Source organism: Heteronotia binoei, chromosome 9 (genome assembly GCF_032191835.1).
Source record: "Heteronotia binoei isolate CCM8104 ecotype False Entrance Well chromosome 9, APGP_CSIRO_Hbin_v1, whole genome shotgun sequence".
NCBI classification, from domain to species: domain Eukaryota; kingdom Metazoa; phylum Chordata; class Lepidosauria; order Squamata; family Gekkonidae; genus Heteronotia; species Heteronotia binoei.
Window position 1 is genome coordinate 62,542,865 of NC_083231.1, and position 17,572 is coordinate 62,560,436.

Here is a 17,572-nt window from a genome sequence, read left to right on the forward strand (position 1 = left end):
TTTCCCAGCGGATCACTCTCCCTTTCCAATTCCACAGACGTCACAGGATCTCTTTAACACTCTGCTCATGTAGATATGAGATTTCACTAGCTTTCAGCATAAAAGCTCCCATTTTATAAAACATTTCGCTTGGTAATGCCATTTTTCTCTGACAACAAACAGTCTATTGATCCAAGTTGAAAAGTAGCTCAGTCTGCCTCTCCATATCTCTTCCAGCTGTGATTTTGGATGTTACCATTTCAGTTGCAATCAGACAACAAAGACAGATCTCGCTAGAATATATCTCGTTTTTGTTCAGACCATATTGCAGCCAGATAATAGTCTATTTAACACATATCCAATTATAATCTGGGTCCATTTAGGTATCTGTTTTCAGTCTAATTCAGATTGTTGCCAATGCTCAGAGTTGTTCTTTTAACTTTTCCAAGCCTCATTCACAGGGAAAGTGGGGGTGGAATCCACTTATTTCCCTTCCTTTGAACTGACCCATTTGTTATGTAAAATGACCCATTAGCCAGTGGTATTGAAAGCACACTTACTTGCCAAGTAGAATTGCCATGCTTGAGGTAGGAAACTGATACATTAGGAGCTTATTGAGAGAAAAGAGAGCAAGCGGTCGGGCGTTCACCTCTTTCTGCTGTGTTAGCTTTCATGGTGGAGGAGCTTCGGAGCATACAAGAAAGACAAGAACAGCTGCCGCTATGCTCCTGGCTTCTTGCAAAAGTCCCATGCCGAAAGAAAACCCCTTCAGGGTCTCCTTGGGGGTGCACTCCAACCGCCTGATTCAGAGGGGCCGCTGGAGAGACGATCCGTGGACCCCTGCTGAGCTCAAGGCGACATAACCCAGAAGATCCTGCCACAATTTCCTGAGCTGGAGCTGGCAATCCTTATCAGGCTTGCTCCCAAGGATCCCTCTCTTAAAGGCCACAATAGGTCTGGAAAGGATGCTTCCCCCTTTCCCTGCCTTTTACCGACAGAACCAAGCTTGGAATATGTTGTCTGCCTAGCAACAGGCGCTGTGAGAATCAGTTTTTTAAAGCTACGGGTGCTCATTTGATCATTTTCAGCTTTTTAAAGCTGCCCAGTGGGTTTAAATTTTTCCCCACTTTTTCTTGCAAACCTAGGGCCCTTTTCAGGTTTGTAGAATTATCTGTCTTGCCCATTCACAACTCCAGTCACTGAATTTAAGTATCCAAAGGTATCCCAACTTTGCAATTAGAATATAAGATTGGGTATTTTCTGGAAGGTAAGGACAATGGAACTTATGGGTGTTTCTGGGAGGAACATTCCAAAGAATAGGTGGACTCCTAGAAAAAGAAACTTTGTTGATCTTAAAGGTGCTACTGGACTCCCAACTTTGTTCTGTTGTATTTATCTGACATCAGATAGAGTCTGAAGAAGGTGGCTGTCCCCTGAGGATCTTGGTAATAGCTGGTAAGAAAAGAAGTTTTTGGTTTTGTGAAATCACTGACATTATCATTGCATAAATATCTAAATGTTGTATAACATTATAAAGTTACCATTATCATGGTGGAGTATGAGCATTTTTTTGAAAAATAGTGTCACCCAAGATAAAAATTTAATTGAATTCTTTATCTTTGATTGGTAGTTTGACTTTCAGAGGATTATTAGCACTTCATCAGTTAGCCTGGTATGATTTCATTGCTATTAATTTTGGCAAGTGTTCAGAATTCAGTCAGCTTTGTGAATTTAAGAGTCTCTGATGTCTGTATTAGACATAACCTGTAGATACAATTTACGTAACAAAGCTTCCATTCTACACCCTAGCATGCTAGGCATGGTAATGCTTTATATTTTAGACTGGTGGTGGTTCATTGATATTCTCAAGCATTTCCCACTGCTGTGAAAACAATTCTGAATTACTGTGTTTCCAAGTGCACTTGCAAAGTGCTCCAGCCAGTTTCAGCTATTTGGAAAGGCAACATTTGTCATGTTCATGTAAGAAATAAATTATTTTTATAAAAGGAACTGTTAGAAAAATATAGTAATTCTATAAAATAGGATTCACAACTAATACAGGAAAGGAAGAAGACTGAACATGTTTCAGAGGCATGGAGAGGACTGAGATGGAAGTGTGAAAGTGAAGCATAGGACAGAAAAAGTTAACTAAACACAGTGGACATGATCCCAGGGGCAAGACTTTTGTACCTGTTCCTTGAAAAGTCTGATTTTGTCTCTTGGGAATATTTGAGTGCAAACTTGAGAAAGGTGGAGATATTGTTATAGAAGCCCTGAGTGACATGTAGAAGTTTGGATAGCTTGGTGTCCTCATTTCTGTGGAGAACTGAAGCATATATTGCTTGTGAGTCGAAGCATGCTTGCTTTGTTTTGGAAATGTGCTGCCAAATAAATAATGAAGGGAGAAATTGAGACTTAAGCAATAGCCCCGAGATGATAGTTGTTCTTCCTCTACTTTGTTTGTGTGTTTTAACAGTACAATATACAGTATAATATAATAGCATGCACCCCACAATTCCCTTTCCCAAGTGAGCTGCACCATAAAGCTGCACCCCAGTATAGGTACAAACAGAAAAAAGCCCTAAAGGGCTGCAAAATGGAGGGGAAGGTATGTGAAGTTTACCTCTGTGATTTTGAAGGCAGAGCTAAGCTCCACCATGGTTCATTCCTGGATCAGCTTCAGGCAAAGCTTTGGGCTTCACCTGCAGCCACACCACATATATCTTTTAAATTGGATCAAATGAAGAACACTTCTTTTGATCTGATTTTAACTAGATATGCGAACATGTTATAGGCAGAGCATTGGTGTGGAAATTTTTCCCTAGATTCTGTTTAAACTGAGAACTTCTAAGAGGGTTGGGTAGGGTTGCTAAGCAGTAGTTGGGGCTTGGAGTTCTCCTAGAGTTACGACTCATCTCTAGACTACAAAGATCAGTCTCCCTTGAGAAAACAGTAACTTTTGGAGGTGGACTTTATGGCATCACACCCCTGTTGAATTCCTTCTCCACATTGAACTCTGTCAGTCTTGGGTTCTGCCCCCAAATCTTCAGGAATTTCCCAACTCGGAGTTGGCAACCCTGCCCATGAGTTGTGCTCTGAAAGAATATGATGCTGTGTGGAAGATTCCCCACCCCCAATGCAGGGGCATGCTACTCAACACTGTGGAAATGAGATTATCAGAAACACACTATTCCATAATTATTGGCTATAAATTGGGGTGATTTAGGAATTTGGATTCATAAGAATATAAGAGAACATAAGAAAAGCCATGTTGGATCAGGCCAGTGGTCCATCCAGTCCAACACTCTGTCGCACAGTGCCATTCCAAAAAACCCAGTTGCCACCAGTGGGGCCACGACACTAGAAGCTCTCCCACTGTTGCCCCCCCCCCCCCCAGGACCCAGAATACAGAGCATCACTTGCCCCAGACAGAGATTTCTGTCTATACCTTGTGGCTAATAGCCACTGATAGACCTCTGCTCCATTTGTTTATCCAAACCGTATATGAAGCCATATATGCTTGTAGCCACCACCACCTCCTGTGGCAGTTAATAACTTTTCGGTGAAAAAGTACTTCCTTTTATCTGTCTTAATCTGACTGCTCAGCAATTTCACTGATTGCCCATGTGTTCTTGTATTGTAAGAAAGGGAGAAAAGTACTTCTTTCTCTGCCTTCTCTACCCCATCCATAATCTTGTAAACCTCTGTCATATCATCCCTCAGTCGTTGTTTCTCCAAGCTAAAGAGCCCTAAGCGCTATAACTTTTCTTCATAGGGAAAGTGTTCCAACCCTTTAATCACTTTAGTTGCCCTTTTCTGCACTTTTTCCAATGTTATAACATCTTTTTTGAGATGTGGTGACCAGAATTATAGTACTCCAAATGAGGCCACACCATCAATTTATACAGGGGCATTATGATACTGGCTGATTTGTTTTCAGTTCCTTTCATAATAATTGTAAGGCATATTATTGGCCTTTTAAAAATTGCAGTCACTGACATTTTCAGTGAGTTATCTACTATGACTCCAAGATCTCTTTCTTGGTCAGCCTCTGCCAGTTCAGACCCCATCAATGTGTATTTATAGTTAGGTTTTTTGGCCCCAATGTGCGTTACTTTGCACTTGCCCACATTGAACCTCATTTGCCATTGAGTTATGTTTCCATAGTAAAAAATATAGTACATTGCCATTATCCTCAAGCCTGTTGGTTTTAATATGAGCAAGCTTCTAGTCATAAGGCTTTTGTTAATAGGTGTATGTGTGTTTGGATGTGTTTGTGTCTTAGGTTATGCAGGGAGTTTGTAGTAAAATATTTAAACTAGGGATGTTGAACTAATTTGTTAGGAGGGCCAGATCTGACAGAAATGGGACTTTATGGGGCTGTGCCATGTGTGTCATAAAATGTAATGTGAAGTAATAGAGATATAAACTTTACAAAGGACACAGAAAAACACAATTAAAGCTATTATTTTTAACATAAATACGAACATACTGAAAACTCCTCCAATGTTTTGTTTAAAATGGAAAGGTGGGGGAATAGTAGGATTTTGCAATGCAATTTTTAAAATAAAATGTCAAGAAAAAGTACAATGATCACAGTAGAAACTAAAAATACAAATGCTCTGAGCCTGGGAAAACATGAAAGGTGGGGGAATAGTGGGATTTGGCAATGCAGTTTTTAAAATAAAACATCAAGAAAAAAGCACAAGGATCACAGCAGAAACTAAGAATATGAAATGCCCTGAGGCCTGGGAAAACAATGAAATGGCATGCAAGCTTCTCCCCTCAGCCTGGGGTCTACTCAGATTGCCAATGGCTTTCCGTGTAATATCTCCAATTGACTGTGGGTACCCAGGTTAGAATACTCACTAGGTCAGGTCCATTGAGCGGAGACAAGCTGGCTCAAAGCATCAACCCTTTATTTGCTAGGACACAACTCCAGGAAGCATGAGCTTCAGCTGGCTAGAGTAATGCTGAAAAGTGAAACTGATTTCCACTCCATTGAAACATATTGCTGCATAGACAAAGTTGCAAGGAAAATATGGAATGGATTTTCCATTAAGGTCTCTATCTGGGCACAGAGACCATAACAGAAAATCCAATTCCGCCTTGTCCTTGCAGCTTTGCTTCCTGTGGCAACCGGCAAAGACAAGGCAGAAAGAGCAGGGAACTTATCATCTTTGGGGCTTCAAAGGGTGAAGACAGGAGGGGAGCAGGGGGGGGGGGGAGAGAAAAGAGCCCTGCAGGCCTGATTAAAGTCCCGGGGGGCTAGTTCTGGCTCATGGGCTAGATATTTGACATCCCTGATTGAAACTGTGTATGAGATGTGAACATTGTTTGGACCTGGACATTTCTTTGCTGAGTGCTGATAATATATCCAAAAAGTGATTCTGAGGGAGAAAAAGGTAGAATAAGGATGGAGCTATAGATGGTACACACATTTAACTCTTCTGGGTCCAAATGAAGTAAGCAGGAGAAATATTGACAACACCTATTTAATATTTTATTACAAAATGATGGCGTGAAACATTTTAGCATACAACTAGGCTACCTGAATTTTTTTTAAAAAGCTGCTACAGGATTGAACATTTCTGTGTTATTTTTGCAGTTAACATTCCTTCTGCCTGTCATCTCATACATTATTTTTACTGCTAAAAATAGTAAAACAAAGCACATTCTGAAACCTGCGTATTCATGTAATTTACTACAAAAGCGCCTAAGGGTTAGCTTGAGTCTCACTGTAATGTCAATGTGTCTTGCTTCTAACATGAATGAAATGCTTTTAGGTGTAATTGAATTGATGATCTTTTCTTACAAGACTGCTAATTATAATGGGCAATGTTTTTAATTAGCCTGCTGTCTTCAACAAACTTGACACAGACCATGAAACACCATATTGTGGCTGATGTTTTGCAACAAATAGCATTTGAACATCTGATTTAATTTGTGTACTATGTCCTCTCTATAGGCTTCATTTGGCAGTGATGCAAGCCTTAGCAGATACTGTATTTGCAATATGGTGCAGGTGGCAAGGCAGTCCCTGCATTCTACTCTTTGAATGCTGTGCTTGAAGAAAAAGTGACAATTAAATTCAAGGAGATAATGGAGTATTATCCTTTTTTTTAATATTCTGATTTCAGCTACGTCAAAATTGGGAATGGAATCTAAAGACTGCCAGTGTAATCCCATAAAGATTCACTTTAAAGCCTATTGAAATTCAGTAAATTTACATTGGAATAAGTCTGTATAGGATTTCATTGTTATGGTGATAAGATTAATGAAATCTAATTTAGCAGACTGTTTATAATAATTGGTTTTATTTTTTAATTTATATTCCACTTTTCTCCCTATTCAGGACCCAAGAAGGCTTGCTTGCTTGCTTATTTATTTAACTGATTTCTGTTCTGCCCTTTCCCATGAATGAGCAAAGGGCGGAGTACAACATATTGACAGCAACAGTAATAAATCGCAATAATTAATTAATTAAAACAAGCCATTAAAACAAGCAAAATCAATTAACAGTAGATCGTACAATTCCAACAAGAGACAGCTCTGACACAACAAAAATAGAATCAGTGCTACAGCAGTAATCGCAATAAGAGATGGAATAACACAACAAGGGAGGCTGAGTTAGATGTATTATGGATACCCGCTTCATCACCCAAAGACCTGGCAGAACAGCTGCATTTTACAGGCCCTATGAAAAAATAGTAACTCGGGTAGGGCCTGGATCTCTGCTGAGAGCTTTTTCCACCAGGTCAGAGCCAGGGCAGAAAAGGCCCTGGCCCTGGTTAAGGCAAGACAGACATCCCTCGGGCCGGGGGCAACCAGCAGATGTTGATTAGTTGAATGTCTAAAGATCTTTGGGGCACATATAGGGAGAGGCAGTCCCATAGGTATGTTGGTCGCAGGCCATGCAGGGCTTTAAATGTCAGTACTAAAATCTTGAAGTGAATCTGGTACTCGGTGGGTAGCCAGTGCAGTTGACTTAACACCAGCTGTACGCTTGCCTGTAAAGGCAATCCAATTATCACATTGTTTTCTGCTCCTCTTTCTAATCTTCACAACAATAACTTCGTGAGATAGGTTAGGCTGAGAGATTGTGACAAGCCAAAGGCAAAGTCCCCCAATATGGTTCCATGGCAGAGCTGGGATTCAAACCCAGTTTCAGATTCTAGTGTGACACTCTAACTACTGTTTCATGCCACCTGGTCCATTTCCTTCTTGATCCTTACATATAGGCCTGCATTCCATTGCTATTGATGTCCATTATAGCATTGAGAGGAAGACATCTGAAGGTACAGCTAGAAAGAAACTGTCTATACATGCAAGTTAGTTGGTACAACAAACATTTTCTTGGAGCAGGCTTATTTGTCTTTAGAGCAGTGAACATGAGAAGGAAACCAATGTAGTAATGTCAACGATCTTTTTCCTGGCCATCAAGCATCTTGTGTTAGCAGAAAGTATATAATAAAGGGACAAAACCCAAGATGTTATTACAGATGGGTTGGGTCAGTAGGAACATTGCTCTTAGAAGGATTTCGCCAACTGTATGGTTGAGAACTCTAGAGCATGGGTCCCCAACCCCCAGGCCAGGGACCGCTACCCAGCCATGGCCTGTTTGAGATGGGCCATGCAGCCTTGCCGCTTCCCCCCCCCCGCCGCAGCCTCGCTGCCCCCTCTTCCCCCCGTTTTCACCATTTTAAGGCCGGGGAAGGGAAGGCCCCTTCCCCAGCCTTAAAATGGTGAAAACGAGGAGAGGGGGAGGAGTAGGTGGTGAGGCTGTGCTGACAGCGGCAGTGAAGGAGGAAAATTGAAGGGGGGGGCGGTGAGGCAGATGGCAGTGGCAAAGGAGGAAAATGGGGAAGAGGCAGCAAGGCTGCATGGATGGCGGAGGAAGGAAGAAAATGTTAAGGGGAGGCAGTGAGGCTGCGCGGACAGCGGCAATGAAGGAGGAAATGGAGGAGAAAAATGGGGGGAGGAGGAGGTGGTGAGGCTGGGGGCGAAGGAGGGAGGAGGAAGATGGGAGGAGGAGGCAGGGGCAAAGGAGGGAGGAGAAAATGCCATGGGGGAGGCCATATTGGGTGCCCCCCCGCCAGCCCTGGGGCCATGGTCGGCAGGCTGGCCCTTGGGCTGGTCCCCAGGGCCAAAAAGTCTGGGGACCACTGCTCTAGGGGCTTTCAGTGTAATCACTTTAGCTTGCATGATGGAGCTTCTCCATATGCTTTTCCCAAGGCCATTAGGAATGTCTTCCTTCTCCTTCCTTCATTTTTACAATGTTAAGGCTGGGGAAGGGCCCATGAAGCGCCTTCTGGGCTCTGTAAAGGCCAACGCCAGAAGGAAGTGGAAAGGAGGCAAGGGCAGTGCAGCTTTTTCAGCGGGCCATGTGCTGCTGCTGCCGTGGTTTTGCCGGTTTCCATGCCAATCAGCTGATTGGCAAGGGGGGTCAGCATTTACAGGGCCTGGAAGGCGCTTCACAGCTCCTTCCTCAGCCTTAACATTGTGAAAATGGAGGAAGGAGGAGGAGGCGCTGTGGAGGGAAGGAGCAAGGCTGTGCGGTGCTGCGGGGGGGGGGGCAGCGAGACTGGGTGGCCCAATTACTAACAGGTCATGGCCCAGTACCAGTCCACAGCCTGGGGGTTGAGGACCCCTGGTCTAGGGAATGTGTGACCTATATACAGTTTTTATGCAAAACATACAAATCCTGTCAACTAGATCCATTTTACTTATTCCACAAAGATTTCCTAGAATGTTTCCTTCCCTCCCCCCAAGGTTTAATTTAACTACCTGTTGTATCTATGTCCTCAAAAGGGTTTAACATATTTAAAAGTTTTCTTGGGCTTTTGACAAATAACAATGCAAAGTTAAGAACGCATCTGATCCTAGAGAAGGCAGCCATTCATTTCTAAGGGAGAAAGTGAATGTATGCATAAAGGGACATGGTTGGAGCAAGAACTAAATGTGCTGGTGTCTTCTGCCTGTGTTAGTTTTATGAGGTTAAATCATGAACAGAACTTGCAAGACAACGTACGTTAAAAATTTTTTTCTTTAAGTCAGAACGCTCCAAGTTCTTACTTGGGACAACTTTGTGGTGAGCCTCGTCCATCTTCTCTAGCCTGTCAAATGTCAGATTCTTTCAATTTACTCCCCCTTGTGAAAAGGGACAAAGTGAACATTACAGAAACCAGTCTACAATGTTTGTGAAATATCACCCTACTGTAGATATCAACCCCACTTCAGCAATTCATATGCACAACTTCCAGTGACTTTACAGAAAATGTTAAGAGCCCAAGAAATCTTATTCAGCTCTCCAGGGAACAGATTGTTCTTCTGCTAATGTCCGTTCACAGAATCTACCCCTCTTGGCCTGAAGCAGCTAGTTCCTGGTGGTTACATCTGCACTGAGCAGGTTCATGCTCCTACCCCTTTTTCCCTTTGTCCTCAAATGCACCCTGTTACTTATTTTATAGAACTCCGTAGAGACCATTGAAAACAAGTTTTTCTCTGTGTAGGTTCTTCCATTATATTTTTCAAGGGGTTTTTGTAGAAAAAGCCTAGCAGGAACTCATTTGCATATTAGGCCACACCCCTGGTGTCGCTATTGTTTCACACAGGGCTTTTCATAGAAAAGGCCCAGCAGGAACTCATTTACATATTAGGCCACACCCCATGACACCAAGCCAGTCAGAACTGTGTTCTTGCTCAAAAAAAGCCCTGTTTTTAAAAAATTACAGCCACTATGGCTGCAGTTTCCAGAGACGGAGCAGGAAAGAATAGGCTTTAAAATTCATCTCCCCCACTGTCTCCTCACCTCCTCCCATAGTACCTCCAAACTCCTTTTACTTCCATTAGAAAAAAAAATATGAATACCTGTAAACCTCCCCACCCCCGCTGCCCCCCATAGAAATAAATGCAGTATGGGGTGATAATTTCCAGAGAAAATGGCACAAGGGAAAATATACACACACACACACTCTCCAACTGAGCTCTTCCTGGAAATTACATCCCTAGTGGCTGCAATATGAAAGGGGAAAAATCCTTGAAACCAATGACAGATTATTAGGGTTTGTAGAATCTTTCAGGCTCAAGTGCCGTGTTCTACTGGAGAAAGTTTTCCTTCCAGACGTTTCGTTCTCAGCTGCAGAGAACATCCTCAGTGGCGTTGCAGCCAGAGCAGGCGCTCAGACCTTCTTAGCTGCTGTGCATTGAGTGGGGCCAGGGCTGCTGGAGAGCTGCTATTTCTAGGCTGGAGGGGGTGTGATGAAAGGGCAATTGGTTTGTGGATGTGCCCATTGTTTGGTGGGGCTTCCTGGAAGGGTAGTGATAAGGAAACTGGCTGTTGAATGTGACCATTGTTCTGTGTTAATTGCTGGGAAGGTTGGAAGGGGTTTGAAGATAAGGAAGATGGTTGTTGACTGTGCTGATTGTTCTGTGGAATTTGCTGGTTGTTCTAAGACTTTCTGCAATTTATAGTCTGTAGGGTGTTTTGCAGAGCTGGGTACCAAGATTGGTGGATGAAAATGCCTTCTTCCTTTCTGTTAAAATTGTGCTGGTGTTTGTAAATCTCAATAGCTTCTCTGTTCAGGCGGGTATGATAATGTGAGACTGTAGAAAGGACTTCAGTTCTTTCAAAGTGGATGACGTGGTCTCCTTCTTGAAGTGCATGTTCAGCTACAGCTGATTTTTCTGGCTGAAACAAGCGACAGTGTCTCTTGTGTTCGGTGAGACGGGTGTTGATACTGCGTTGGGTAGTGCCAGTGTAGACTGCACCACAGGAGCAGGGTATTTTGTAGACTCCAGGGGTTGAAAGTGGATCTCTCATATCTTTGGCCGAGCGCAGCCAAGAAGGTCTGAGCGCCTGCTCCGGCTGCAACGCCACTGAGGATGTTCTCCGCAGCTGAGAACGAAACGTCTGGAAGGAAAACTTTCTCCAGTAGAACACGGCACTTGATCCCGAAAGATTCTACAAACCCTAATGATGTTACCAGCCGTAAAAACCTGAAATCTTTGACAATGACAGATTCCTGCCCCAGTAGTGTAACGACATAGTAGGAACCTAGCTTTGATAAATAACTTTCTGGCTGCATCTTCAAGCCAGACAGCAAGCAACTTTTATTCCTCCAAAGATTGTTAACACTTTTAAAATCAGTTGATGTCTTCTATTAAATCAGCATTAATTTATTTTCTTCTATAGTTTGTGTCTGGTCATTTAGATTGTGCTGTTCTGAATAAGCAACTAAATGAAACTGTTTATATGAAAGAATTTTAAATGCATAGAAACCATTTCCTTTGTGAATTTCAATCAAGTATGTGACCCTTGTTTTACTTGGATTTTTGAGGGAGCTTAATGGAAAAAAAAACAGATTGAACATGAGATAAAGCTTTGTCAGAACAGCAAAGGAAAAGTAGATAGCAATGAGGCAGATGCCTCCTCATATGATCTGTTAGCTCATCCTGAAGGAACTAGGTGGTTCTAAATTTTTGCCTTATATTGATGAGCACTACTCTAACAAGACTGAATGGGAATCTGAATGTAAAGGGCAGTTCTAATAGAAGGAATAATGGACACTTTGTGCTCTAATGAATCCCTTGTCCATTTGATAGAATCCTGCCAGTTGTCACTGCTAAATCAAATGCTTGTTTAAGTTGGTCATACTGAAAGGTACCTGCAGAGCTGCCAAATATGCACCAAATGGGGGATTTCATGTTTCAGTTTAATGATACTGCCATCTAGTTTTGCGATATATTAACTGCTTTCATTTGCATAGTGAAGATTTTGTGTTGCATTTGAATGTAGAGCAACAGCACTTTGGAGAGCCAGTTTGGTGTAGTGGTTAAGTGTGCGGACTCTTATCTGGGAGAACCGGGTTTGATTCCCCACTCCTCCACTTGCACCTGCTAGCATGGCCTTGGGTCAGCCATAGCTCTGGCAGAGGTTGTCCTTGAAAGGGCAGCTGCTGTGAGAGCCCTCTCCAGCCCCACCCACCTCACAGGGTGTCTGTTGTGGGGGAGGAAGGTAAAGGAGATTGTGAGCCGCTCTGAGACTCTTCGGAGTGGAGGGCGGGATATAAATCCAATATCATCTTCTTCTTCTTCTTCTTCTTCTTCTTCTTCTTCTTCTTCTTCTTCTTCTTCTTCTTCTTCTTCTTCTTCTTCTTCTTCTTCTTCTTCTTCTTCTTCTATCATCATTCTGTGGCATGGATGAATGCTGTATAATATTCTGTATTGCTGCAAGCATCAATCTTGCCACAAGCCTTAAAAACACATCTATTAATGTCTGGGTTAATGAAAGTGTGTCAATGTTTTCTGAGTGCAGAGTTTCAGAGTGGAGAACCCGATATTTACCTTGAAGCTACATCAAGGGTTGATTGTGAATCTTGGGCTGTGGCGCTTGGAAAGGCCAATTCTGAAGGTCTGCGCAATAAGATTGTGCAGCTCCAGAGACTGATCATGGAAATCAAGGAAGAGACGGCAGATGAAGTGCAGCAGTTTCTTCCCTCGGCAGACAGTCTTGCAGAGCCTAAGTTTACAAGTAAGCATGCTGCTTATTGTTTGTTAATTCTACACACGCTATTGATAAAATTCAATTATTCTGTTACAAGCACCAGGTGTAGGCAGATTAGAAATTCACTGGAGTTTACCTTCTAGACAGTCAAGTTAATAGAGTACTGAAAATTCATTTCACAGGATACATTCAAATGAGATTCATGTAAGTTGCTTCTGGGAAAAGAGATGTATGGCTATCATTTTATCTAGTTATTTTTATCTACTTATGCAACTTTAACTATTTTCCTATACTTATTCACTAATGATGTTCATATGCATTTCTACAAACCTCATAATATGCATGGTACTTCACAATATTGTACTTACAATTTTACAGCCTATTAATTTACTTCATTTATACCCAGTCTTTTTCCCAAATGAGAAAAATGGCTTATGTTACTCTCCAGCCCTCTATTTTACCCTCACTATGTAAATGAGAATAAGATTGTTGACTAGCTCAAAGTTACCTAGCAAGCCTCTGTGTAGGGCAGCCAAGCCCCCGGTCCAGGCGGGGAATCTCCTGCACGGGAGGTTCTCAACACGCCGGCCAAAATTGGGCCGGTGGGGGGAACCTCCCCGTGTTGCTGATGTGATGATGTCACCCAGAAGTGACATCATCAAAATCACGGCACCCATGAGGGGCCGGTCTAGCAATTCCAGGAGAACTCTATGGTTTTCCCAGACACTCTAGCCATTTGGGAGGTAAAACTTTATGGCAGAGGTGGCCAACGGTAGCTCTCCAGATGTTTTTTGCCTACAACTCCCATCAGCCGCAGCCATTGGCCACGCTGGCTGGGACTGATGGGAGTTGTAGGCAAAAAACATCTGGAGACCTACCATTGGCCACCCCTGCTCTATGATACAGTAGGTACCATAGAGTTTTAACCTCCCAAATGGCTAGATCATCTGGGAAAACTCTATGGTACAAAACCATAGTTTTCCCGGAAATGCCTAGAGTGGCCCCGCACCGGCACCACCACCGCCGTTTTGATGACATCACTTCCACGTGACATCATTTCGTCACGCGGGTGCATTGCGCCCATGAATGTTCCCCACTGGGGGATGAAGAGGACTTGGCAACCCTACCTCTGTGGCAGATCTGAACCACAGTCTCCTAGATGCTAACACTCTAATCTCTACACCACAACCTAAGAAGTTATATAATTAATATTTTCAAATAACAGAGGGAAACCTGGGGTGGGAGACTGACTCACCATAAGGTTTCCTAGCTTCAAGGTCTGTATATTTGTATATTTGTTTGTGATTCACAACCATTCAGTTTTTCCAGGTCAAGAAATTAAATAAACCAGAAAATCTAGAAGCTCTGTAAACTGTCACCATATGTAAAGTGCTTTTGTCTTTGATCATCTAGTAATGGTAGCTTTGTGCACAGCAATACCATTAACTCTGTGCACAGCAGGTTTTCCAGACAGCAGTGCTTCTTCTGGGTGGTTATGATACCAGTTTGTGATATGGACTGTGAGTGAGCCTGTTTTCCTAGGCAGGTATTCCAGAGTCTCAATGGCTGTGTGGCTTAGCTGTCTCTCAGGATTTGTGGCCTTAGACTTCACTAAGACTGCACTTCTAAATATTCTTGCGTGGAAGCAAGTAGAGGTCTGAGGTGTATTAGTTACAAATATTTAGCTAATAGCTGTTGCCTATGGTAGATTGTATATTGACTGGTCTCTAGTTGTTTGAAGCTGTTTCCTCCATTGTATACGCAGACTTTGTTAGATGACTTATTCTGAGAAATATATTTAAAATATTGGAGCCCACCTTCAGCCCTTTCAAGGATAATGATGGGCTAAAAGTAAAACAAATAATTTTGACAAAAACCCCCAACAACTACCAATCTGAGGGTTAAATTTTTGTGTTGTTCTGTTTGCTATTATTGCTACATTTACAGTTTTTAAGAAGTACAGTCAGATGATCTTATCTAACCTTTGCCCAACCTTTCTAGTGAAGTATTAACTAATGTAATATAGTCTGTTTAAAGGAACAGCAGAAAGCTCCAGGTTTGAAGAACTTCAGCTTTAGAGTCAGTGGTCTGAAAACTTTGGATAGATTCATAGGGGCTCTTCTCTATTTAGAAGGGTAAAATTCTCCTTCAGATTACACAGTCAAGGTCTCTGAGTATAAGCATCAGGGCTTTTGTTGTGAAGGAGGTCACAGGTACTGAGTAATGATCCCTTTGGGGCATTCTTCCAAGTCCTGAGGTAGAATTGGTGCACTGTTATATATGGGTACCGGTGCTGCAACTACTACTGCTGCTTTTTAAAGTATACATTTTCCCCACACTGAAAGATAGTTTTGTGTGTTTTAGAAACAGGACATAAATAGCTGCAGTTTTCTTACGTAGGTTTTTTTGGTAGAAAAAGCCCAGCAGGAGCTCATTTGCATATTAGGTCACAACGCCTGGCCTGGGAGCATGTGGCAATTGCATGAGGGGTTGAGCTAGCTGGAGCCTTGGCCAGCCAAGGTGGAGCTCCGCTCCTGTGGACTTCCACAGAAAAAAAAGCCCTGCATACAGCCATTATGTAAAAGCATAATGGGATTTAAAATTAATAAATACATGAAGGATGGATTTATCCTTTTGTTGCTACCTTACAAAACTGTGCATCCACTTTGGTAGACCAAGTTCCTCAGTGATATATTTAGTACTTGCACCCAATACATACTACATTTTACTATTCCATTCGCCAAAGCAACTGAGGGCAGTACACATACTTGTCTTCCCACACCTTATTTTATCATTGCAACAACTTGTCAGGTACATTAGGTTGAGAGATCTGTGCCTAGACAAAGATTACTCAGTAAATTCGTAGCTGATTGAGAATTTTGATTCTGGTCTTGTGCTGCTATTTTAACAATCGGTCTCATCTCACCACACTGGCTGTCAGTGGAAAGAAAATACTAGTATATGATTTTTTCTGTAAAGATTTTAATTTTAATTTATTTTTTATAACAGGTCTTAAGAGCACTGCCAGTGAACCAAAGCTGGAATTCAGTCTTGGTAAGACAATTTTTCATTTCATATGGACTTCAGGTTATACCAGGGATTTCTCTTTCCAATTTAGAAAGTGTCATCGGCAAGTGCTGTACCATAGTCCTCTGTAACATAGCCTTGTAAATAAAAGTATCTAGAGACAGGGCTTTCTTTGAGCAGTAACTCACAGGAACACAGTTCCAGCTGGCCTGGTGTCAGGGGATGAGGCCTAATGTGCAAATGAGTTCATGCTGGGCTTTTTCTACAGAAAAGCTCTGTATGAGACAATGGTGACATCAGGGGGTGTGGCCTAATATGCAAATGAATTCCTGCTGGGCTTTTTTTGTAGAAAAGGTAAAGGTAGTCTCCTGTGCAAGCACCAGTTGTTTTTGACTCTGGGGTGACGTTGCTTTCACAACGTTTTCACGGCAGACTTTTTATGGGGTGGTTTGCCATTGCCTTCCCCAGTCATCTACACTTTCCCCCCAGCAAGCTGGGTACTCATTTTACCGACCTTGGAAGGATGGAAGGCTGAGTCAACCTGGAGCGGCTACCAGAACCAGCTTTTGCTGGGATCGAACTCAGGTCGTGAGCAGAGGGCTCAAACTATATTACTGCAGCTTTACCACTCTGCGCCACGGGGCTCTACAGAGAAAAGGTAGTTTGTGTTATATTTACTGATGAACTGGCTCAGCATTTTCTTAAAGAATTAACATTTTAAAACTGGGACAGGAAAACTTAACAGATTTTAACCATTATGCTATTCGTATTTTATTCAACTATAAACATTTAATGTAGTAATTAATACAATCATGTAAAATTTTTGAAGGGAAGATTTTAATTCCAAGTTACAACAGCTTCTGGAGTGTCTCTTTTTTTGAAAAAGAATGTCTTTCTGGGATCATGTATCTTATTAATTAGTACATGCCATTCTTTATTCAGGTGCATGTAGCATAGCTAAAAGTGTTCAGTCAGTCAAGCATACTAATTTGCTGAATATGGCTTCACTGCATAAGATAAACGTACATTTTAAAAAATAATCTTTGCTTTGTTGAACTGAATTCCATTGCTTTCAAAACATGTAGCTATTTCCTCTAAAGATGTCTACTTGGTTTCTAAGCCCTTTAGCCTCACTTAGGCATTTATCTTCCAGTTGATTGTTACTTATATGATTATATTAAATGCATCTGTAAATACCATATTGATTTGATGAGAGGAGTTAAGCCCAGAATTAAGTCATACCATAAAGTTAATTTAGATAATTTGGAACTGAGCAATCCTCACATTCAGTTATTTTAACTCTGCTCTGACAGGAGATTCTCTAATGCTGCTTCTGTCTTCCAGCTATCACTGCTGTGATGGTACCTTGTTTCATTTTTGGTCTTTCTCAAGTAGTCAGGCAGTTACTGAAACAGTCTATACTTGGCTAACAATGACTGGGAAATATGATATAGCACATTGCACCTCAAATTCTTGTAGGTTCCTTGCTATGTTGGCACTCATTCTCAACAAATCATCAAGATATATATCTGCTTATGTACAAGGTGGTGACTATTGCTGTAGGAGCAAGAGAGGTTAGGAGCAACAAAGTGGTCCAAGCAGCAGAACACAGATGTTCTGAACTGGAAACATAAGCAAACATCCTACTGTGTAAAGATAGGTTTTTTTCCCCATCCTGTGTTATGCATCCAAGCCAGCATTGTTTATCTGTTTGTGCTTTTCTGTTGAGTAATTCTAACCTGAACTACCGTAATTAAGATTAGAAAACAGCAAAGAATCTGAACAGACTTTACAGATATACATAAAGCCCAGCAGGAACTCATTTGTATATTAGGCCACACCACCTGACACTAAGCCAATCGGAACTGCGATCCTGTGCATTCCTACTAAAAAAAAAGCTCTGTGTAAAGAAAGTGAAAAAAAAGGTTTCTTGTAGATCCAGTAGAATAAAAGACTCAGCTACCTAGATTTACTCATTAGAAAAAAATATAATTTGAAGGATATATTTTGAGCATGTACAATTAATCTGTTTCATAAAGTGTTCTTGGATATTTACGCCTA

General features: G+C 41.8%; 1 protein-coding gene across 3 annotated transcripts in view; it reads left to right on the forward strand.

The window, feature by feature from the left end:
- Positions 1 to 17,572, forward strand: part of INPP4B (inositol polyphosphate-4-phosphatase type II B) — a 394,186-nt gene that overhangs the window by 94,469 nt on the left and 282,145 nt on the right. For 2 of the 3 annotated variants that reach the window (XM_060246716.1, XM_060246717.1), the window contains exons 4-5: positions 12,296 to 12,511; positions 15,494 to 15,538. In XM_060246716.1, coding sequence (XP_060102699.1) covers positions 12,296 to 12,511; positions 15,494 to 15,538 — 261 coding nt within the window. Of the gene's footprint in view, positions 1 to 12,295; positions 12,512 to 15,493; positions 15,539 to 17,572 lie in introns of those variants that run through there. The other variant, XM_060246715.1, reaches the window with a different exon arrangement.